This window comes from Pogoniulus pusillus, chromosome 43, assembly GCF_015220805.1.
Source record: "Pogoniulus pusillus isolate bPogPus1 chromosome 43, bPogPus1.pri, whole genome shotgun sequence".
Taxonomy (NCBI): domain Eukaryota; kingdom Metazoa; phylum Chordata; class Aves; order Piciformes; family Lybiidae; genus Pogoniulus; species Pogoniulus pusillus.
The window spans coordinates 2,470,458-2,490,482 of record NC_087306.1 but is presented as its reverse complement, the minus strand read 5'-3'; the positions used below and the strand labels follow the sequence as shown (position 1 = coordinate 2,490,482).

Sequence of the window (20,025 nt, the reverse complement as noted above, 5' to 3'; positions counted from 1 at the left end):
AGAGACAGGACCGGGGGAGGCTCCGCCGCCGCCGTTTATTGCGCTAGAGAGGTGCTGCGAGCCGCTCCAGCTGCCGCGGGTTGGAGCCGCTCAGGAACCGCAGCTCCTCCTTCCCGTCCTCCGTGCGCGCTGCAAGACAGAAGGAGCATTGCGGCTGCGGCTTCCTCCGCAGGACCCTGGCCCGCCCCAGGACCCCTCCCCAGCCCCGGCAGGCTCCCGTCGGGCGGGCGCTGACCTCTCTCGTGCTGTAGCCACTTGCGGTCGAGGTAGTAGCGGTAGCAGCTCTCGAACTCCATCGGACTGTAGTTGGGGACCGGGATGGGGACGAAGGGGTCCAGAGCATCGAAGCCCTCCTGGGGAGGAGAGCCAAAGGTGAGGTCCTGGCATTGCCTGCTCCTCCTGCGGGAGCTGCCTGGGAGACTGCAGCCCGGGCCCGAACCAGCTCGAGTGGAGCCACCGCAGAGGAGACTAAAGATGTGCAGGATCTGAAGAACACCGAAGCCAGGTCCGCCCCCGGCAGCAGTTCGCTTGCCCCCACCGCAGCCTGTGCCTCACCTTTCCCAGCAGCTCCTGAGGCAGATAGGCAGAGCTGGGTTTGAAGAGCGAGCCAGTCTGGCTGAGGGTTGCCACAACAGCTCCTCCGCTCTGCAAGGGAGAGTAGAAACCCTTTGAGCTGCAAATGCAGTCGATGTGACAGCGTAGAGGTGAAGTGAAAGAAATCAGGTGTCTCCTCTTTGATCTTGGAGGCATTTCAATTCCAGAGCTCTACAGAATGGATTTCTTATCATGGTTCTTAACCAGCTGTGCCTTAGGGTCATGAACTGGAGCTTGGCACTGTCACTGGGACCGTCTGACCTGCTCTGCTTCCTTTTGGGTGATGTCAGCAGCAGTGGTGAGATCCTGACCCTTGTCAGCCTCTGCTCAGACTCTCCTTTGCTGAAGGAACAGTCTGCTGTTGGAGTTGTGGCTTTATGCTCGGCAGCACACAGCTTTAACTGCTGAGAGTCACCCCCCCACAAAGGTACAGGCTGGAACTCACCCAATTATTCATCATCATCTTCCTCAGGTTGTACACAAGTGTCAGCTCCTCTGGAGAAACCTGGTGAAGATTGCCTTAACTTAACTTCAGGAGACAGAGACAGCCTGTTCCAGACAGGAACCCTGGGAAGTGGTTCTGTAATTCCTCATGTAGCCACAGTTAGAGATCAAAGCTATTGGATGCTTCACCAGAACTACAGCAAAGCTCTTCCCAAGGACTCGTGGTGATAGGATGAGGAGCAATGGTTTGAAGCTAGAGCAAGGTAGGTTTAGGTTGGACATGAGGAGGAAGTTCTGCACTATTAGAGTGGGGAGGCACTGGAGCAGGTTGCCCAGATTGGTGCTGGAGGCCCCACAACTGGAGGCATTTGAGGTCAAGCTTGATGGAGGCCTGAGCAGCCTGATCTAGCTGGAGGTGTCCCTGCTAAGTGCAGGGGAGTTGGACAAGATGCCCTGGGAGGGTCCCTTCCAGCCTGTGACAAGATCCTGTGACAAGGTATTGCCCAAGGTGGAAGCCTCACACTCAGCTGCCACTGTGATCTTTTGGTCCTCAGTCTCGGCTCTGGACATAAATCTCCCTTCCCTCCTTTAAAGCAGGCTGGAAGGATCATTTCATGCTTCAGCTTCCTTTCCTTAGCACTTCAACATCTGACCACAGTTGTGCTAGAGAGAGAAATGCTGGCCCAAGGTGTTTGTGCTCTTCTGCTGAGAGAACTTCCCTCAGTAGGAAGCACCACATGGACTTTGCAGGTGTCTCCCCCAAAGCTAGCAGCAAATGTGACTCTTTCAGCAATTAAAAATGAACAAAACATCCTCCCCTGCCCTCCCTTGCAGACTCAGAGGGTGTTAGGGGTTGGGAGAGACCTCTGGAGACCTTGGAGTCCAACCCTCCTGCCAAAGCAGAAGCAGAGAATCCAGTGCAGGTTGCACAGGAATGCATCCAGAGGGATCTTGAAAGTCTCCAGAGGAGACTCCACAACCTCTCTGGGGAGCCTGTTTCAGTGCTCTGTGAATGCAGAACCACAGAATGGCCTGGTTGGAAAAGACTTTAAGCTCACCAAGTCCAAACACAACCTAACATCTGCCTACATGCAGCTGTTAGACCACAGCCCTCAGCTCCTCCTCCAAACACCTTTTAAACATCTCTAGGCATGGCAACACCTCCACTGCTTCCCTGTGCAGCCTTGGCCAGTGCCTGATGACCCTTTGGGTGAAGATATCCAACCTAAACCTCCCCCTGCAGCATCATCAGAGCAGATCTTACAGGGCTTTTGTCCTCCTTCTTCAGGGTGGTCCTCCCCCAGAGCGCGTTGACGCCGTCCACTGCCACAAGAAGTCGGAAGGAGCCGAGCTGGCAGTGCTGCCTCACCTCCTTCAGCACCACCCCCACGGCATCGCTGGCAATCCTGGCACGGGCTAAACCCTGGCAGTAGGAAAAGGCACACAGCTGAGGGTGGAGTTTGTGCTGCTCTCTAAAGCTGCCACTTTAGGGCACCGCCTGCCCTTTCTAGAAGGGGACATAAGGAAGGGAAGATGAGAGGAGCCTGCTCTGAGCACCAGCTGCAGGAAGCTTCCTTCACAGAGCCATCACAGGCTCCACAACAGGTTTTTGTAGTCACTCTGTTGATAGGGAATTGCCTTCCACTTCCTACAACTCTGTGTGTGACCTCTACAAGCAATTGCTTCTGCATGCACAGAGGCAGTCGCTGCTCCTCACCTGCTCCACCACCTCCCCCAGCGGCCTCCCCTCCTCGGTGCTTTCCCGTTTGCCCCACACGTATTTCCTTTGGGTTTTTATCTGCAGGAAGAGAGCCAAGATCAGGTTGGGAAGGAAGCAGTGCAGTGGCAACATTCCTGCTTCTCTGCCCGTGTTAGAGATGATTCTGGGGGCAGCTCTTAGCTCCTAACCGAGCCAGGCTCTACAAACCTCCTTTAGGAAGCGCTCATTTGAGATCTTGAAGTTCTTGAGCCAGGCAGCTGCTTGCAGAGGCTGATCAATTCGTTCCTTCTTGTAGGATGACTGCAGCAGCTGCCTGCAGTTTTTCACCCAGAGATGAGCTGCAGGCAAATAAAAGAGTTGTTTAGGTTTGGTTTTCAGTCAAAGTAATTGTGTGAGTTGGGGTGGGGGGGAGGTGTTTGTGTCTCTTTTTCTGCTCCACTGCTAAGCAAAGTCTGATGGTAAATGGTGCCCACTCCCCACTGAGAGCAGAGGTGACACAGGAGGTCTCCTGTCCCCCTTGCTCAAAGGCAGCAGGGAGAAAAGGCTGACCATAGGCACGTGAGAGCAGATGGAAATAACAAATTATCTTCTCCTTTATTTTAGGGGTTTATGCTTCAGAAGCCTTCTCTGCTCTGGACAAACAAAGGTAATTTGCCACCCCCACCCCAAGCCTTTCTCTTGTAGCAGCTAACTCCAGAGTTAGCAGAAGGGAGCTCTTACCATCAGGGATGTGCAGCACCAGCCAGCCCTGCTTCGTGCAGTAGTGAATCACATGGCACAGGGTCATGGTCTTCCCTGTTCCCTTCTCACCATCTCCAACGAGGAGTGTCAAGGAAAGTCTCTGAAAACTCACTTTTAATTCTCACTTGACTGCAGTTCTTCTGCACAAGGCATAGAGGAAGCTCAAAGGTTGTGAAACAAAGGCTGGCATCGAGTCAGCAGCAAACCAAGCCCCAGGAGTTCCTTCTCTATACTCCCCCCCTGCTACATCCCAGCTGCTGATTCCCATTCCTGTAGCTCTGCTTGTAACTCTGTGCCACAAGCCCTAACCTGGCACAGAACAAAAGCATCCAAGCTTCAGACTCCTCAGCCTAACTCTGCTGACAACAGACATGGAGCAGAAGCACCTCCCGATGACTGTAAGGCGCAGCAGGAGGATCAAAACATCACCTTCAGCTGTGTGAACTCCACTTGTATTTAACCTGCATTCTACCATCAAGGCATGCTAAAAGATACAGATCAGGTATCTGACAGCTGGGTGGGCAAAGTTGGAGCTCTTCAGGTAGGTGAAAAGCTCCAGGGCTGGTTTGCGCACCATCAGGCAGGCTTCGTTGAAGGTCTTGATCTGAGGAAGAGAACATGAATAAGAAGCCAGCTGCTGGCACACACCACAGCAGCTCCATTGCATGGCTCCACCTCTGAGTGGCACTGTGCAGGGTCTGAATGTCTACTGCTCACCCCCTGCTGCCTACCAGGGGAAGTTTATCAGCTCGTTCAAGTGTGACTTCCCCTGGGTGAGGCCACCCTGACTACCCCCTTGGCTTCCTTGTCCCTCGTCTGCCTGGAAATGGTTTCCAGGATTAGCTGTTCCAGCAGGTTCTCAAAAGTCAATCACCTCAAGTGGCTGACTCCCAGGTCAGAAATCTCTTCCTGAGCCTCCAGCAGGGAGCCTGCACAGCCTGAGCCAGTCACAGCAGGGTCTGGCTCAACAACACAAATGGAGAGGTAAAGGTTTTTGTGGTTGTTGCTGCTGATATAAGCTTACTTCAGGAGACAGAGACAGCCTGTTCCAGACAGGAACCCTGGGAAGTGGTTCTGTAATTCCTCATGTAGCCACAGTTAGAGATCAAAGCTATTGGATGCTTCACCAGAACTACAGCAAAGCTCTTCCCAAGGACTCGTGGTGATAGGATGAGGAGCAATGGTTTGAAGCTAGAGCAAGGTAGGTTTAGGTTGGACATGAGGAGGAAGTTCTGCACTATGAGAGTGGGGAGACACTGGAGCAGGTTGGCCAGAGAGGTGCTGGAGGCCCCACAACTGGAGACATTTGAGGTCAAGCTTGATGGAGGCCTCAGCAGCCTGACCTAGCTGGAGGTGTCCCTGCTAAGTGCAGGGGAGTTGGACAAGATGCCCTGGGAGGGTCCCTTCCAGCCTGTGACAAGGTATTGCTCAAGGTGGAACCCTCACACCCTGCTGCCACTATGATCCTTGTGGTCCCTTCCAACCCTGACTGCTTCTAGGATACAGAAAAGGACAGTTAAGGCCCTGGGGAATGGCATTCTTGCAGCACATCTCTTGTTCCACCGGGAAACCAGATGGGTCTGGTTCTTCCCACCCCCTCCCCCAAATCTGCTGCTGGAAGTGAGGGGGCAGCCCATGTGGAAACACAACCTTCACTTCCTCAGTTATAGAATCAGTCAGGGTTGGAAGGGACCACAAGGAGCAGCCAGTGCCAACCCCCCTGCCATGCCCAGGGACACCCTACCCTGGAGCAGGCTGCCCACAGCCTCAGCCAGCCTGGCCTCAAACACCTCCAGCCATGGGGCCTCAACCACCTCCCTGGGCAGCCCCTGCCAGGCTCTCACCACTCTCATGCTGCACAACTTCCTCCTCACCTCCAGCCTCACTCTCCCCACCTCCAGCTTGGCTCCATCCCCCCCACTCCTGGCACTCCCTGACAGCCTCCAAAGTCCCTCTCCAGCTTTTTTGGAAGCCCCTTCAGATCCTGGCAGGCCACAAGAAGGTCCCCTGGGAGCCTCCTCTGCTCCAGCCTGCACAGCCCCAATTTTTTCAGTCTGTGCTCACAGCAGAGCTGCTGCAGCCCTCTCAGCATCCTCCTGGCCCTGCTCTGGACACTCTCCAGCATCTTCACATCCTTCTTGTAATGGGAGCTCCAGAACTGGATGCAGTACCCCAGGTGAGGTCTCAGCAGAGGGGCAGAATCCCCTTCCTGGTCCTGCTGGCCACACTTCTGCTGCTGCAGCCCAGGCTCTGGTTGCTCTCTGGGCTGCAAGTGCACACTGCTGGCTCCTGCTGAGCTTCTCCACCAGCACCCCCAAAGTTCCAGAAGGCCTTTTCCTTCAACAGCAACACTGTGAGAGCACCACTGCAGCCTCAGCTGCTTCTATTTCAGCTTTGCCTAAGGCTACACGTGAAGGTAGTTTCCCAGCTCTGCATAAAGCAGTCATGACAAGGTTTGGTCTTAGGCGTTGCCAGCATCACTCAGCAACTGTTCTGAGCTACTGTTGGAGGCCTCAAGTCAGGGATCCAAAGTTACACTGATGCAGAGATTATCAAAACAGCTAAAATAGGACTCAGAAAAAGGAAATGTTTTCTTCAGCAGCATCATTCACAACAGTAGTACCTCCAGCTAGACTAAACCAAACCAACCAAACCTCCACCAACCCCAGACATGGCCTTAACCACCAGAAATGTTTAGCTCATTTCTCCAGGAAGTTAAAGCTGAAGGGCAAGGAGAAGGCATCCTTAGCACATACACATACAGCAAAAGCTGTTGGGAAAAGGTGCTCAGACAGTCCCAAAAGCAGTTCTGGAGGAGACACCAAATGCTTCTTCCCACACCCCCTCCCCACAGATCTGCTCCAGGATAAAGCACCTGCTGCTGGAAGCGAGGGGGCAGCCCCTGTGGGAACACAACCTTCAACTCCTCCAGGGGAATGCTGTAGTGGCGACCCTCATGCTGCTCCGTGTGCTTGGCCTGGGGAGGTAAACACAGACTGTAAGCCTCAGGAAGTCTGAAACCTCTTCTCTGGATACAGAAGGGCTGTGAGAGTGGAGAAAACACAAACTCTAGCCCTCAGGAAAGTCTGAAACCTCTTCTCTGGATACAGAAGGGCTGTGAGAGTGGAGAAAACACAAACTCTAGCCCTCAGGAAAGTCTGAAACCTCTTCTCTGGATACTGAAGGGCTCTGAGAGTAGAGAAAACACAAACTGTAGCCCTCAGGAAAGTCTGAAACCTCTTTGCTGGATACAGAAGGGCTGTGAGAGTGGAGAAAACACAAACTGCAGTCCTCAGAGAAGTCTGAAACCACTTCTAGATACAGAAGAGTTGTGAGAGTGTAGAAAACACAAACTGTAGCCCTCAGGGAAGTCTGAAACCTCTTCTCTGGATACAGAAGGGCTGTGAGAGCAGAGCAGGGAGAGAATGTACTCTTACAGAGAATACTTGCTGAGAACCAGCATTTTAGAGCAGGAGCTGTATCAGGACACTGCTGGCAGATGCTTAGGAGGAGTTTAAAGAAAGGAAAATCCTACCTGGCACTAACACAAGGATTTCTTGAGCTTACTGCATGCACTTTGGCTTTTTGTGAGCATTAGTGGCCCTATGCTTCATTAACTGATCTCACCTTTGATTAACCCACTTGTGGTCTGGTTCCCAGATCTTAACAGCACCATGACCCCTTTGGAGCCATCTGCTGGGCTCAGGTTTACCTCTGGGACCAAGTTGTGTTTTCTGGCTTGTGCTCTGCTATCTCTCAGCAGGAGTTCCTGATGTGCCAGCTGCCTTGTTCCCCAGGCCTGGCTGCTCATGCTCTGTTCTCTGGGGCAATAGTGGTGTGAGGGAGGTGGTCAGTGGTGATCCTGCAGCAGGCTCCCATCCTGCTGCATTTATTTGGAGTGATTGCTTAAAGAGCTCTGACTGCACTCTAAGAAGTGGTTGCTATTGGCATCTGAAAACATCCATTTCATGCCTTGCTAGCTCCATCCTCGGGTTTCCCCTTCACTGTTCTCTTTTCCTACCATGCAATGCTCACAAAGCAGCTCTTTATTTACTCTTGGTCTAGTCACCAATTCTCTGTCTCATGCAATTAGGACACCACTCTGCAGCACTTCCTGTGGCTTGTAGTAACTCCTGTGCCAAGCTTTGGCTTGGCTCTTTCAGCAGCTCTGCCAAGCTTTGAAACTTCTGCCCTGGAGGTGTTTAAGAGCAGTGCTTGGGGCTATGGCTTAGTCCTGGGCTCAGCAGAGTGGGGTTAAGGGTTGGACTCAGTGCTCTTAAGAGGTCTTTTCTAAGGTTCTGTGATTCAAACTCAGGGCTGGATCCCCTGGAGTTTTCCTGGCTGGACACAGATGAACAGCACCTGTATGTCTGCATGGCAGAGTACTCCAGAGACCATTTTCATTCTCAGTTTCATCACTGACTTGCTGCATAACCTTGGGCAAATTCCTTCACTCTTCAGCTCCTCCACCTCTAAAGTGGGTCAGTATCTTCCTCCTCATCTCTTAAGTCACTCTGAGTTTTCCTAATGGCAAAGGCATCTAAAAAACTAAGGCTTATTAAAAATTTAAGTTTTCATCTGGTCTTCTTAATCCATTTTTAATGGGACTTGAGGGCAGACAAGGGTGGGTGTAAGTCAGAGCTCTCAGGAGCCTCTGCTGCAGTCCGGGATCCACGTCCCGGCAGCGCCAGGAACCTGCTCCCAGCCAGGGCTGCTGTCGCCAAACATCAGGCACAGCAAGTCAGAATGCCACAGCCAGTTGCCTGGCAACGTAAATGGTAGGCACAGGACAGTGGGGACAATCCTTGCCATCTGGACTCTTCTGTGCAATCTATAGAGACACTCTCATCACGTGAGTAAGATCATCTGCATGCTGCTGTTTCCATAGAGACCCCGAAGGAATCGGTATTGAAAGACTCCAATTACAGAGGCAGCAGAAAAGCACCTCAAAGGCTTATTCCATTCATTTATTCCACTTCATTTTGTGCTTGAGACAGAGAGTGTGAGGCTGGAATTATGATGCTGCAGGGCTATGCTGCGCTGAGGTCATCTGGGGTGTGGGGGTTTTATCCCCCTTCATAGTCACTTCGGGGAGGTTAAGTCAGGGAAGAATAAGCCTGGAGTTGAAATTGATGGTGCCTGATGCCAAGCTAAGCCCCAGTGCCCAGCTCCTACAGCACACAGCCTGGCTCAGCTGGGCAGCTAGAGAGAAGGAATCAATACCTGCCCCAGGAGCTTTCAGGCAGGGGATCAGACACATCTTGCTTAAACCCAAGCTGGGCACTGCACGGCCGTGGCCTGACCTCCTCTGGGCAGGGGAGGGTGGGCAGACAGCCACTCTTAGCCCTTCTTCCCCTCCCTCTAAAACCACACTGGCAGCACTCCTGGCTCCAGTCAGGCCCTGGGCAGACTGGTGGCATCCAGGCCCCTGCTGTCCCCTGCTGTCTGCCAGCTGTGGCAGTGACTCACTGGGTCGCTCTCGCTGGTGTAGAAAACTGCTCTTGGTCTCTCTGCAGGGGTCTGGACATCCTGGGTGACAATGGCGCTCAGGCAGTCCCTGGCTGCTGTATGGAGGGCACAGGCATGGTCCAACTAAGGAGAAAAGGCAGAGAGACAACAAACTTTACAGATCACCTGTGAAAAAACTCCAAACACCTTAGTTTGTTTTCACACAGTCACAGGATGGAAGTGACCTCTGGAGATGATCCAGTCCAAACCCCAGCCCTGGCAGGGTCACCTAGTGAAGGGCACCCAGGAACATATCCAGGTGAGTTTGGAATGTCTCCAGAGATGGAGACTCCAGCACCTCTCTAGGCAGCCTGCTCCAGGGCTCCAGCATCTCCTCATGATCAGGTGGAACTTTTTCTGTTCAAGTCTGTCACCCCTTGTCCTGGCACTGGGCACCACTGACACAGGACTGGTCCCATCCTCCTGCCACCCACTCTTTACATATTGGTCAGCACTGATCAGATCCCACTCAGGCTGCTCTTTTCTGGACTAAAGCCCCAGGTCCCTCAGCCTTTCCTCCTCACAGAGATGTTCCAATCCCCTCAGCATCTTTGCAGCCCTTTGCTGTGCCCTCTCCAGCAAGTCTCTGTCCTTCTGGAACTGGGGAGTCCAGAACTGGACACAGTACTCCATCACCAGGGCAGACTAGAGGGGGAGGAGAACCTCCCTTGACCTGGCCACACTCTTCTGGATGCACTGCTGAGCAGCAGCTGGCACCCTGAGAACTCCAACTGCCCAGCAATCCCCCACCACCTGAGTGACTGAGGGATCTGGGATGCCATCCCTGAACAGCTTTTCATAGAACCAAGCAGGCTGGCGGAGAGCTCCAGGCTCACCCACCCATGCCAACCTCTCCCCCAGCCCTGCCCAACCAACCAGATCATGGCACTCAGTGCCCCCAGCCAGCCTTGGCTTCAGCACCCCCAGCCATGGGCACTGCACCACCTCCCTGGGCAGCCCATGCCAGTGCCAATCACTCTCTCTGCCAACAGCTTCCTCCTCACATCCAGCCTCAGCCTGCCCTGGCACAGCTTCAGCCTCTGTGCCCTTCTTCTGGCCCTGCCTGCCTGGCAGCAGAGCCCAACCCCAGCTGGACACAACCTCCCTGCAGGCAGCTGCAGGCAGCAATCAGCTCTGCCCTCAGCCTGCTCTGGGCCAGGCTGCATCCACCCAGCTCCCTCAGCCTCTCCTCACAGGGCTGTGCTCCAGGCACCTCCCTGGCCTTGATGCCCTTCTCTAGGCACCTTCCAGCACCTCAGCAGCTCTCTGCAATGCAGGAGCCCAGAGCTGGGCACAGCACTCAAGGTGTTTCCTAACCGTGCCCCTCCATCCAGCCTCCTTCATTACCACACAGATGTGGCTGAGCAGCTGCAGCAGCCATCTAAGCTGCTCAGTTTGGTGCTCAGTTCCACAGCCTGCTGAAGCATTCCAGCAGAGCCCAACCCAGACAGGCAAGAAAGAGAAGAGCAGAAAAAGCCAAACATTTGATTCTGTTGCAGTGGAAAGAAAAGTGAAGCCTCTGTCAATAGCTAACACTGCAAAGGGAGGCTGCCCAAAAAGCAAGCAACACTGAAAGCCACCTTTCAGGTTAGTGACTGGAACAGTTGCAGGTTCCCAGTGTAAACAGAGAGAGCAGTTTCCTATTTTGTCTGTCTGCACAGATGAGAGCAGCCATAAACTGGAGTTTAGAGACAGGAACAGCTGTGGCAGCTCTCCAGGGCATGAGGCACTGCTGCTGTCAGATGCATTTTCTTCAGGGAGTCATATGAAAGCCAAAAGAGTTCAGAAAGAAAAATCAAACCCCCTCCACAGCCCACCCTGAACACACAGGGAATCCCCAAAGCAGCATTTTGGGGGTCACCTGAAAGCCAAGAGATCAGAAAGAAGTCATATTGCTCCCACAGCCTATCCTGAACATACATGGAACCCCCAAATCAGCACTGTGGGGCTCACCTGAAAGCCAGGAGCTCAGAAAGAAAAGTCAAATATCCCCCAGAGTCTATCCTGAACACACAGGGGACACCCCCAAAACAGCATTTTGGGGGTTACCTGGAAGCCAAGAGATGATAAACAAGTCAAATCCCCTCCACAGCCCACCCTGAACACATAGGGAACCCCCAAAGCAGCATTTAGGGGGTCACCTGAAAGCCAGGAGCTCAGAAACAAAGGTCATATTGCCCCCATAGCCTATCCTGAACACACAGAGAACCTCCAACCAGCACTTTGGGGGTCACCTGAAGGCCAGGAGCTCAGAAATTTAAGTCAAATCCACTCCACAGCCCACCCTGAACACACAGGGAACCCCCAAAGCAGCATTTTGGGGGTGAACTGAGAGCCAAGAGATCAGAAATGAAAGTCAAATCCCCTCCACAGCCCACCCTGAACACACAGGGAACCCCCAAAGCAGCATTTCAGCACTCACTCTCCTTTTGGGGAAGGAATGAAATGGTTTTTACTCAACACCAGACACCAAACTACTGCAAAGTCAATGCAGAAGACCACGAAGTCACTTTTGTCACCACATTCTTCTCCTGTTCCCCACAGTGCCCTTTCCCTCCCCACACCTGCAGGATCAGGCAGGATGCCTGCTTTGGCTGCGTGAATTTTTAAGTCCGCAGAAGTGATTTAATTTACAGCCTGGAGCAAGGTACTTAGAGGCTAATTGAATAGATGAATAACTACAGCACGCAGCTCTTGTCACCTCTTCACCCAGACAATGTCAGCCCCAGGTCATTCCCAGCCTGGAATCACAACGCTCCTTTGCTTTCAACCATCCCACATATCCTCCTTGTCTTGAAGTCTCGGGACCAGGAGCTCGGCTGACTCTGTGGAGCACCACACAGGTCCTCGTCCTGACGTCTATCAGGGAAGGGCAATGAAACGCGGCTGAACTTCTTGCTCTGCGCCTGTCCAGGTTTTCTGACCCTTTATCCTCGAGTGCAGCGTGGACACGAGAGTGAGCTCCAGCTGCCAAGGGGCAGAGCAACGCAACTCAGAGCCCTGAAATGGCAGCGAGTCCCACGTGATGAGCGGAGGATGCATCCCGGAGCGGTGCGCCGTGAGGTGGAGCTCTTCCTACGCGGCTGCTCCCACGCTGCACGGCTCCCTGCCCCGGCACGGCTCCGCTCCTGCACAGCTCTCTGTCCCTGCACCGCTCCGCTCCTGCACAGCTCTCTGTCCCTGCACGGCTCTGCTCCTGCACAGCTCTCTGTCCCTGCACAGCTCCCTATCCCTGCACAGCTCCGCTCCTGCACCGCTCTCTGTCCCTGCACCGCTCCTGCACAGCTCTCTGTCCCTGCACGGCTCCGCTCCTGCACAGCTCTCTGTCCCTGCACCGCTCCTGCACAGCTCTGTCCCTGCACGGCTCCGCTCCTGCACAGCTCTCTGTCCTTGCACGGCTCGCTCTGCCCCTTGCACGGCTCCCTATCCCTGCACAGCACTCTGTCCCTGCACCGCTCCCTATCCCTGAACGGCTCTCTGTTCCTTCACGGCTCCACTCCTGCACGGCTCTCTGTCCCTGCACCGCTCCCTATCCCTGAACGGCTCCGCTCCTGCACAGCTCTCTGTCCCTGCACAGCTCGCTCTGCCCCTTGCACAGTTCTCTGTCCCTGCACAGACCGCTCTGCCCCTTGCATGGCTCCCTGCCCCGGCAAGGCTCTGCTTCTGCACTGCTCCCTGCTCCTGCACAGCTCCGCTCCTGCACAGTTCTGTGTCCCTGCACAGCTCGCTCTGCCCCTGCACGGCTCCGGTCCTGCACTGCTCCCTGCCCCTGCACGGCTCTGATCCTGCACGGTTCCTTGCCCCTGCACGGCTCTGATCCTGCACGGTTCCTTGCCCCTGCACGGCTCTGCCCCGGCACGGCTCGTTGCTCCGGCACGGCTGCATCGACTTCAGCCTCGAGAACCGGTTTCAGAGAGGCTGCTACCAGTACAGCCACAATCAGGACTCTTCAAACAAGGAGTTCCTAGAATCATGGAATTATCTGGGTTGGAAAAGACCTCCCAACAGGACTTACCTTCCGAGGATGGCAGACAAGTCCTTTCAGGCTTCTCAGCATTTCTCCTGCAGAGACAGAAGTGGATTTTTCAGTCTTGGTTGATCGTTGTGGTTGTTATTAATTTTATTCTAATTATTTTAATTGCGTTTAATTGGTTTGGGGGATTTTGTTGTTGTTGTTGTTGATGTTGATTTTTTATGCCTGAAGAGAAATATTCCTGCTCAAACCTTCCTGCCCCGTTTTTCTCTCTTGTTTAGACACATAAAGGACTGAGATAAAAACGAGGCATAAAGTACAGCATTTCACCTGACCCAGACACTACCGAAAGCGGAGCCCTGCTCGTAAAACCGCCAAGGGGAACCGAAGGCAGCAGCGCTCCCATTCGCGCCTCCCGCCGGCCCAGCACCCGGCAGGCCGTAGGCTGCTTCCCCGAGCCCTCGCCGCTGCTCCGCCTGATCCCTCCTGTAGCCTCGCTGCCGGACCGAGCCCCGCGTCCCCGCACGCTGCCGCACCGCGTGGGGCTGAGCTCCGCACGGCTCTGCCCGAGCGGCCGCCCCCAGGCGCCTCACGGCCGCGTCCTACGGGCAGCAGCCGCCAAGCAGGCGGGCGGGCAGCTGGCTCCAGGCCGCGACCAGGCGATCGCGCTGCAAAGGTCAAGCCATTCCCCCTCTGCCGCGCCGGAGCCCAGGCCGGCGCCCAGGCGCTCACCGGGGCCGGCAGGTCCTTCCCGCTGACAGGCTCCGCCGCGCCAGTGCCCGGGGATGACGCGAGGCCGCTACGGGTGCCGGGCAGGGCCAGGCGGGGCGGAGCGCGCAGGGCCCGCCCACCGCGGGGCTCGCGGCAGCTCCTCGCGGCGGGGGCGGGGCCGCCGCCGAGGGGTGTGGCCGGCCGGGGGCGGGGCCGCGCGCGGGGAGGGCGGGGCGCCGGGCGCTCGCTCGCGGTGGAGCAGGAGCCGCCGCCATTTTGGTTTCGCTGCCTCGGCTCGGAGCAGGGCCGAAGCGGCGGCCGGTCGGTCCGGGTCCCGCCCTGGCCCCGTCCGCGCTGAGCGGCCGGGAAGATGCGGCGCGGAGGAGCCCGTCCTCGGCCCCGGCCGTGTTGTCGCTGACACGGTGAGGAGCGGGGCGGGCGAGCGAGCGGGCGGCGGGCGGGGACTGGGACCGCCTCAGGCCCGGAGCCCGGGGGGAGGGGAGCTTGGCCGGGGAGCCGCCGCGGGGGCCGCCCCGCCCCGCACCGGCGCCGAGGCGCGCGCTGCTCGGCATCCCCGCCCCGCCGCGCCGCTCCGGGCCCCGTTCGCGGGCGCACCCCCGGCGGCGGGGCTTGTCGGGGCGGCGGCGGGGGATCCCCGGTGGCGGCGGGCGTGCGCGGGGTGGGGGGTGGTCCGTTAGGGTCCGCGCCCCAAGTGCGGCGGGGGACCCCGGCAGGGCCCTTGGGTGAAGCGGGGCGGGGGATCCCTGACAGCCGGGCCCGCGCCAGGAGGGGGCGGAGGATCCCTGACAACCGGGCCCGCGCCGGGAGAGGGAGGCGGGGATCCCCCGGCAGCGGGGCCCGGCAGCGGGGCGGTGCGGCGCGGCTGGAGGGGTCGCGGTGACAGGAGCGCTGCCCGCGGGGAGGCCCGTGAGTGCCGGCGGGACACCCGAGGCCGGGCCCGTGCCCTGCGGGGGTGGGAAGAGCCTGACAGCCGCGCTCATGCGTTGTGTCGGGCCCCGCGGGAGCGGGGGGGGCGGCTGTCACCTGACAGCTGGGCCGGTGCTGCGCTGGGGGCACCCCGGACAGCGGCCCCCGCCCGCCCCTGCCCGCCCGCCGCCCCCGGGGCGTTTCAGGAAGTTTGAGTGCCCTGCTCGGGGCTGTGCGCAGGGCTCCGCATCCCCGAAACTTCGGCCGCTCGGTGGAGCGGAGGTGCCGCGGGCTGTAGCCCAGCGCCTGGAGGGGACAGGCGGCAGTGCGGGGTCTGGGGTAGCGAGCTCGGGGCTGCGGGGGTCTCTCTGCTGCCTTTCTGGTGTTTGCCGTTGGGATGTTGGCTCGTTTACTAGGTCAGTGGCTTGTAGACGTCTCTGCTTGTGATCCTCCCTCCCTCCCTCTCCAACTCGTACTTCTGAAATGTTACTTTCCTTGGATTTTTAATCCTGCTGTAGTTTTATTGGCTGGGAAATTGCCTGAAGTATTTTAGCCTTACCCAGCTCTCAGGTCAGAAGTTTGGATCTGTTGCTGCCTCTTGGTTTCTGTTAGACATCCTCCTGACTTTTCTAACTCGTGCTTTTCCTCCTTTTGGTTTGTGGTTCCTTCACCCTGTTAATTACCTAGCCGAGAACCAGACACACATTGGAATGTGGCTTTCCATCAGGTGGCCTCAGGACACTCATTTACACTCCTGGTAGTTGTGCATTGTCAGGAGCAAAGCTTGAGGAGGTTCTGGGTTCTTAAAAGTGGCTTTTGTTTTGTTAGGAGAGATCTGAGGAGTTGCAGGATGGATGTGTGGGGAAAAAGATATTTAACTTTCCCTTGGTCCACTGGAGTGGAGTTTTAGTTTTCAGTCTTTCAGTGTTTCTTTTATTACCTTCCTGCATTAGTGAGGATTGCACCTGCAGAAGCAGCAGTTTCCAAGAACACAGAGGGGATGTGCTGGGGGGAATCCTGAAAGTCTTGTTTGGTGTGGTCATCCTTGAGGACCTTCAGACCATCTCTGATGCGTTCTGCCTCTGCGTGGAGGTTCTAGCAGCTGGTTGAACATATGGATAGAAATAGGCTCTAAAATCATCATCTGTCTGCCTGCTCAAGTTCCTAAGCAGCATTCCTTAGTCAGAAGTCAAAGCTTCAGTAGCTGTTGGAAACTGTATAGGAGTGTAAGAGTTGGGGGGTTTATTTGGAGGGGGTCTCAGGACATCTTTAAAGACAAAATCATCACAAACTTTTTGTGGACTTGAGAAGTGTTTGATTGCTGCAGACTGTCAGCAGCCATCTAAAAAGCAGTGAGTGTTTGAGTGGTAATTAAGAGTCACAGAATTGTCAGAGTTGGAAAGGACCTCAAGGGTCATCCAGTTCCAACCCCCCTGCCATGGGCAGGGACACCTCAACATTAGATCAGGTTGCCCAGAGCCACATCCATCCTGGCCTTTAAAACTTCCAGGGATGAGGCTTTCCTGGGCAACCTGTTCCAGTGTCTCAGCACCCTTATAGTGAAGAACTCCTTGCACTTGGGAGATACCTGGCACACCCCTTAAACCAGTGTCCTCAGGTGCAGTTTAGCATCAGGCTGGAAAGAGAACTGTCAGGGTTGGAAGAGACCTCAAGGATCATCCAGCTCCAGCCCCACTGCCTGGCAGGGACACCTCACACCAGAGCAGGTTGCCCAGAGCCACATCCACCCTGGCCTTAAAAACATCCAGGGATGAAGCTTCCAGCATCTCCCTGGGCAACCTTTTCCAGGGTCTCAGCACCCTTATGGTGAAGAACTTCTTCCTAATGTCTAATCCAAATCTCTCCTCCTCTAGCTTAGATCCATTACTCCCAGTCCTCTCACTACCTAGCACCCTAAAAAGTCCCTCCCCAGCTTTCTTCTAAGCCCTTTTCAGATACTGGAAAGCCACAATAAGGTCTCCTGAGAGCCTTCTCCAGACTGAACAGCCCCAACTCCCTCAGCCTGTCCAAGTGTCCCACTACTGTTGCTGGCCCAACCTGTGGCCCATTTTGTCTCTGCTGCCAGCACTTGGGTAGAACATTGTCAGGTACCCTCACACTGAGGGCAGCAAAGCTGATGAAGGGTCTAGAGAATAGGTTTGGAGAGGAGCAACTGAGGGAGCTGGAACTGTTTGGTCTGGAGCAGAGGAGGCTGAGAGGGAACCTGCAGAATCTGCTGGATGAGAGACTGGGAATGTGCTGTGTTCAGTGGGGGGTGGTTAGGTTCTGTTTTGACCAGAATTTGTAAGGCTGTGTGGAGATTTGGTACCTGATGGTTCTTAATCTATCAAAATCCACATTGGTCTAAGATCCTCTGCATGAAAGTGGTTGCAAAATGTGGAGTAGGTCCTGAAACAGTCTTCAGGGAAAAGGCAGCTGCCTTCATCAGAATAAAACCAATCTTTAAGTGAAGATGTTGATGTTGCTTTGGAGAAAGCTGGTGAGGGTCTGCAGGGTGTCAGCAGAGGGACAGGAGCTGCTGAGCAGAGTTCTTGGCTGGGTGTAGGACACTGTGCAGCATGATTGGAAGGATGCTTTTTGGCCTTGGGAGTCCTGAAGCAGTGTGGGGAGATGACAGAGTGCAAGCTTAGGAAACATCTAACTGGAGGCTTGGAGAGCTCTTGGGAGTGCAGGCAGGCAGAGATCTCCTGCAGGGATCAGTATCAGCAAAGAAGGAGCTTTGCAAGGCCATTGTCCATCTCCCTGCCCTGAAGAAGGCCCTGGTAGGGTTGAAAACCAGAGCTGCTAAGTTGTGAACCAAACCCGGAGGTCAAAGACACAGTTTGGACCTTCCCCCGCACGGGGAGATTGGGTAGCTTGGGAATGCCAAATCCTGTGAGTTTGCAGGGTGAGTCCATGCAAGTTTTTGTTGAAGCCTCGAACTGATGAGGCTGGAGGAGGTCTGAGTTGATCCCAGTCCAACCACTCACCTGCAGGTCACAATCCCACCACTGCCAGGTCCATGCAGCTTTTAAGCACCTCCAGGGATGGGAACTCCACCACCTCCCTGGCCAGCCTGGGCCAGTGCCTGAGAACTCTTTCTGGGAAGAAGTTCTTCCAAATATCCAACCTGAACCTCACCTGGCACAACTTGAGGCAGTTCCCTCTTATCCTCTCACTTGTTGCATGACAGAAGAGCCCAACCCCCACCTGGCTTCAGCCTCCTCTCAAGGAGCTGTTGAGAGCAATGAGGTCTCCCCTCAGCCTCCTCTTCTCCAGGCTGAACACCCTCAGCTCCCTCAGCTGTTTCTCCCCAGTCCTGTTCTCCAGGCTCTTCCTCAGCTTCGTTGCCCTTCTGTGGACCCACTCCAGCCCCTCAATGTCCTTCTGGGAATGAATGGCCCAAAACTGACCTCAGGATCTGAGATGTGGCCTCAGCAGTGCCCAGCCTGGGGGGAGTTCCTGTACCTGTCATCAGTTGGCTTCTACAAGGAGATTGTAAGACAGGACCTGCAAAAAGAATGGTAAAGGTCCTGTAGCCTGCTGTGAGCAGGGCATAAGCAAGTGTGAAGAGCAGCACAGAGAGAGCAGTGGTGTCAAGGTGAAATAGAGGAAGAAAAGAGAACTCTTGTACTGGTTGTTACTGGTGAATTGGGAAGGGTCGAGGAACGAGAGCAAGTGAAGAGCCAAGGGACAGTTCCACACTGCCTTGAACTTGATGTGGCAGGGAAGCAGCAGCATCCTTGGGACGCAGAGAGATGAAATCTCCTCAGTTCCCCCTTGTGAAAGTGATCCAATTGGCAGCTACGTTTTCGTGTGGGTTTGAGTGGGGTAATTGGAGAGCCAGAGAGAAGCAGATTACAGTGATTGAGGCGAAACGATGATTAGGCTCAGGATTAGCGTTTGTTGTCTGTGGAGAGAGGAATTAGTGGATAAATAAACTGACCTGCTGGGTGTTTAGGAGAGCTGTCAGTCGTGGCACTTGTTTCTAAGGACAGTTCCTGCTTCTGAGCTCTCACGGAGAAGATTTGAACACAGTTCTTGCCCTTTTGCTCTCAAGCCTGCGCTTGCACTTTGGGAGGTCAGTGCGAGGCTGTTAATGGCTTACACAGAGTCTTGCTCTGAGGTAAATGTGGAGCCAAAGGCAGCTGTGGAGATGGGCTCTGGTGCATTTTAATTTGGTTTCAGATGCTGAGCTTATTAATTAATTTTATCTGTAAGAAAATGACTGCAGTGTTGTAGCTGTTCTGAACCACAGTCACTAGGGAAGGAGATGTTTGTGTGGACAGAGATGGGAATGTTGCAGGAGTGCCCTGTAGGATTCTCTCCTTTTCTTCAACTTGATGGATTAAAATTCAAGTACTTAACTTGGAATTGTTTCACTGCTGGCCAGTTTGCATAGGCATGGGCAGAAAAGCTTCTCATTGGTGACAGTGCAGCCCAGTGGACTGAACGCTGGACCCTGGAGTAGGACCTGCCACTGACTTGCTTTCCAGCCCCATGGCACACTGCTCTCCCCATGTTTTCTGGTTGTCAAAAGGAGACTCTCTCTAATTACCAGAATTGTAATCAGTCACAGTTCTGTGACCAGAGTCAGGGTCAGAAGGGACCTCAAGGATTACCCAGTTCCATCCCCTCTGCCATGGGCAAGGACACCTTCCAACCTGATGGAAAGGTTGCCCAGGGAGGTTGTGGCTGCTCCCTCCCTGGTAGTATTAAAGACCAGGTTGGATGAGGCCTTGAGTGACCTGTTCTAGTGGGAGGTGTCCTTGCCTATGGCAGGGGCTTGGGACTGGCTGAGCTTTGAGGTCCCTTCCAACCTAAACCATTCTATGATTCCATTGCTTTGGGGTGGAAATTACCTCAAAGCTCATCCAGTTCCAACCCCCCTGCCATGGGCAGGGACACCTCCCACCAGAGCAGATTGCCCAGAGCCACATCCATCCTGGCCTTAAAAACCTCCAGGGATGAGGCTTCCACCACCTCCTTGGGCAACCTTTTCCAGTGTCTCAGCACCTTTACGGTGAATAACTTCGTAGTGACTAATCTAAGTCTCCCCTCCTCCAGCTTGTATCCATTCCCCCCAGTCCTATCACTACCTGACACCCCAAAAAGTCCCTGCTCAGCTTTCTTGTAGACCCCCTTCAGCTCCTCTAAGGCCACCATAAGGTCTTCTTGGAGCCTTCTCCTGTGGGCTTAGTCTTGGGATGCTCTTCTCAGTGCATTGGGGGGGGGTTGTTCAGACCTTTTTCTGCCAGATGTGCTTTCTGAAATGACAAAGTGCTGATCACAAAGGTCTCTTTCAACCTCAGCAGTTCTAGGATTCTATCACTCTGACCACTTGCATGGTTGTGGTTTGGCTCCTGAAACTCGAGGAAGCTGCTGCAGCTAAGCAGGGTTAGCTCCG

The 20,025-nt window shown here is 55.0% G+C and overlaps 2 protein-coding genes across 5 annotated transcripts in view; one reads left to right on the top strand and one right to left on the bottom strand.

Moving 5' to 3' along the window:
- Window positions 1-3: 3 nt before the first annotated feature.
- DAP3 (death associated protein 3) lies at window positions 4-13,801 on the bottom strand. 2 transcript variants are annotated; one of them, XM_064176113.1, is made up of 13 exons: window positions 13,713-13,801; window positions 13,023-13,069; window positions 8,969-9,091; window positions 6,375-6,476; window positions 3,995-4,103; window positions 3,479-3,571; window positions 2,966-3,096; window positions 2,756-2,836; window positions 2,303-2,461; window positions 1,040-1,099; window positions 556-645; window positions 236-353; window positions 4-129 (listed from the first exon to the last, which is right to left on the bottom strand). In XM_064176113.1, the coding sequence occupies exons 2-13, from the start codon at window positions 13,062-13,064 to the stop codon at window positions 44-46; spliced, it is 1,194 nt and encodes a 397-aa protein (XP_064032183.1). In that variant the 5' UTR covers window positions 13,065-13,069; window positions 13,713-13,801; the 3' UTR covers window positions 4-43. The 2 variants fall into 2 exon arrangements, with proteins under 2 accessions (XP_064032183.1, XP_064032182.1); XM_064176112.1 differs by lacking the exon at window positions 13,713-13,801 and adding an exon at window positions 13,311-13,458.
- Window positions 13,802-13,931: 130 nt separating this feature from the next.
- The window catches only part of ASH1L (ASH1 like histone lysine methyltransferase), a 67,207-nt gene continuing 61,113 nt past the window's right edge, over window positions 13,932-20,025 (top strand). For 2 of the 3 annotated variants that reach the window (XR_010309023.1, XM_064176051.1), the window contains exon 1: window positions 13,932-14,113. The gene's annotated coding sequence lies outside the window, so the exon portion shown is untranslated. The remainder of the gene's footprint in view (window positions 14,114-20,025) is intronic. The other variant, XM_064176052.1, reaches the window with a different exon arrangement.

Bases quoted from the DNA above. Each gene is read 5' to 3' on its own strand.
- DAP3 (XM_064176112.1), bottom strand. From the start codon at position 13,386: ATGGGAGCGCTGCTGCCTTCGGTTCCCCTTGGCGGTTTTACGAGCAGG. The intron at 3,097-3,478 runs GTAAGAGCTCCC...ATTTGCCTGCAG, and splicing joins GGTGCTGCACATCCCTGATG to CTCATCTCTGGGTGAAAAAC. The intron at 2,462-2,755 runs GTGAGGAGCAGC...TCCTACTGCCAG, and splicing joins TGGGGGAGGTGGTGGAGCAG to GGTTTAGCCCGTGCCAGGAT.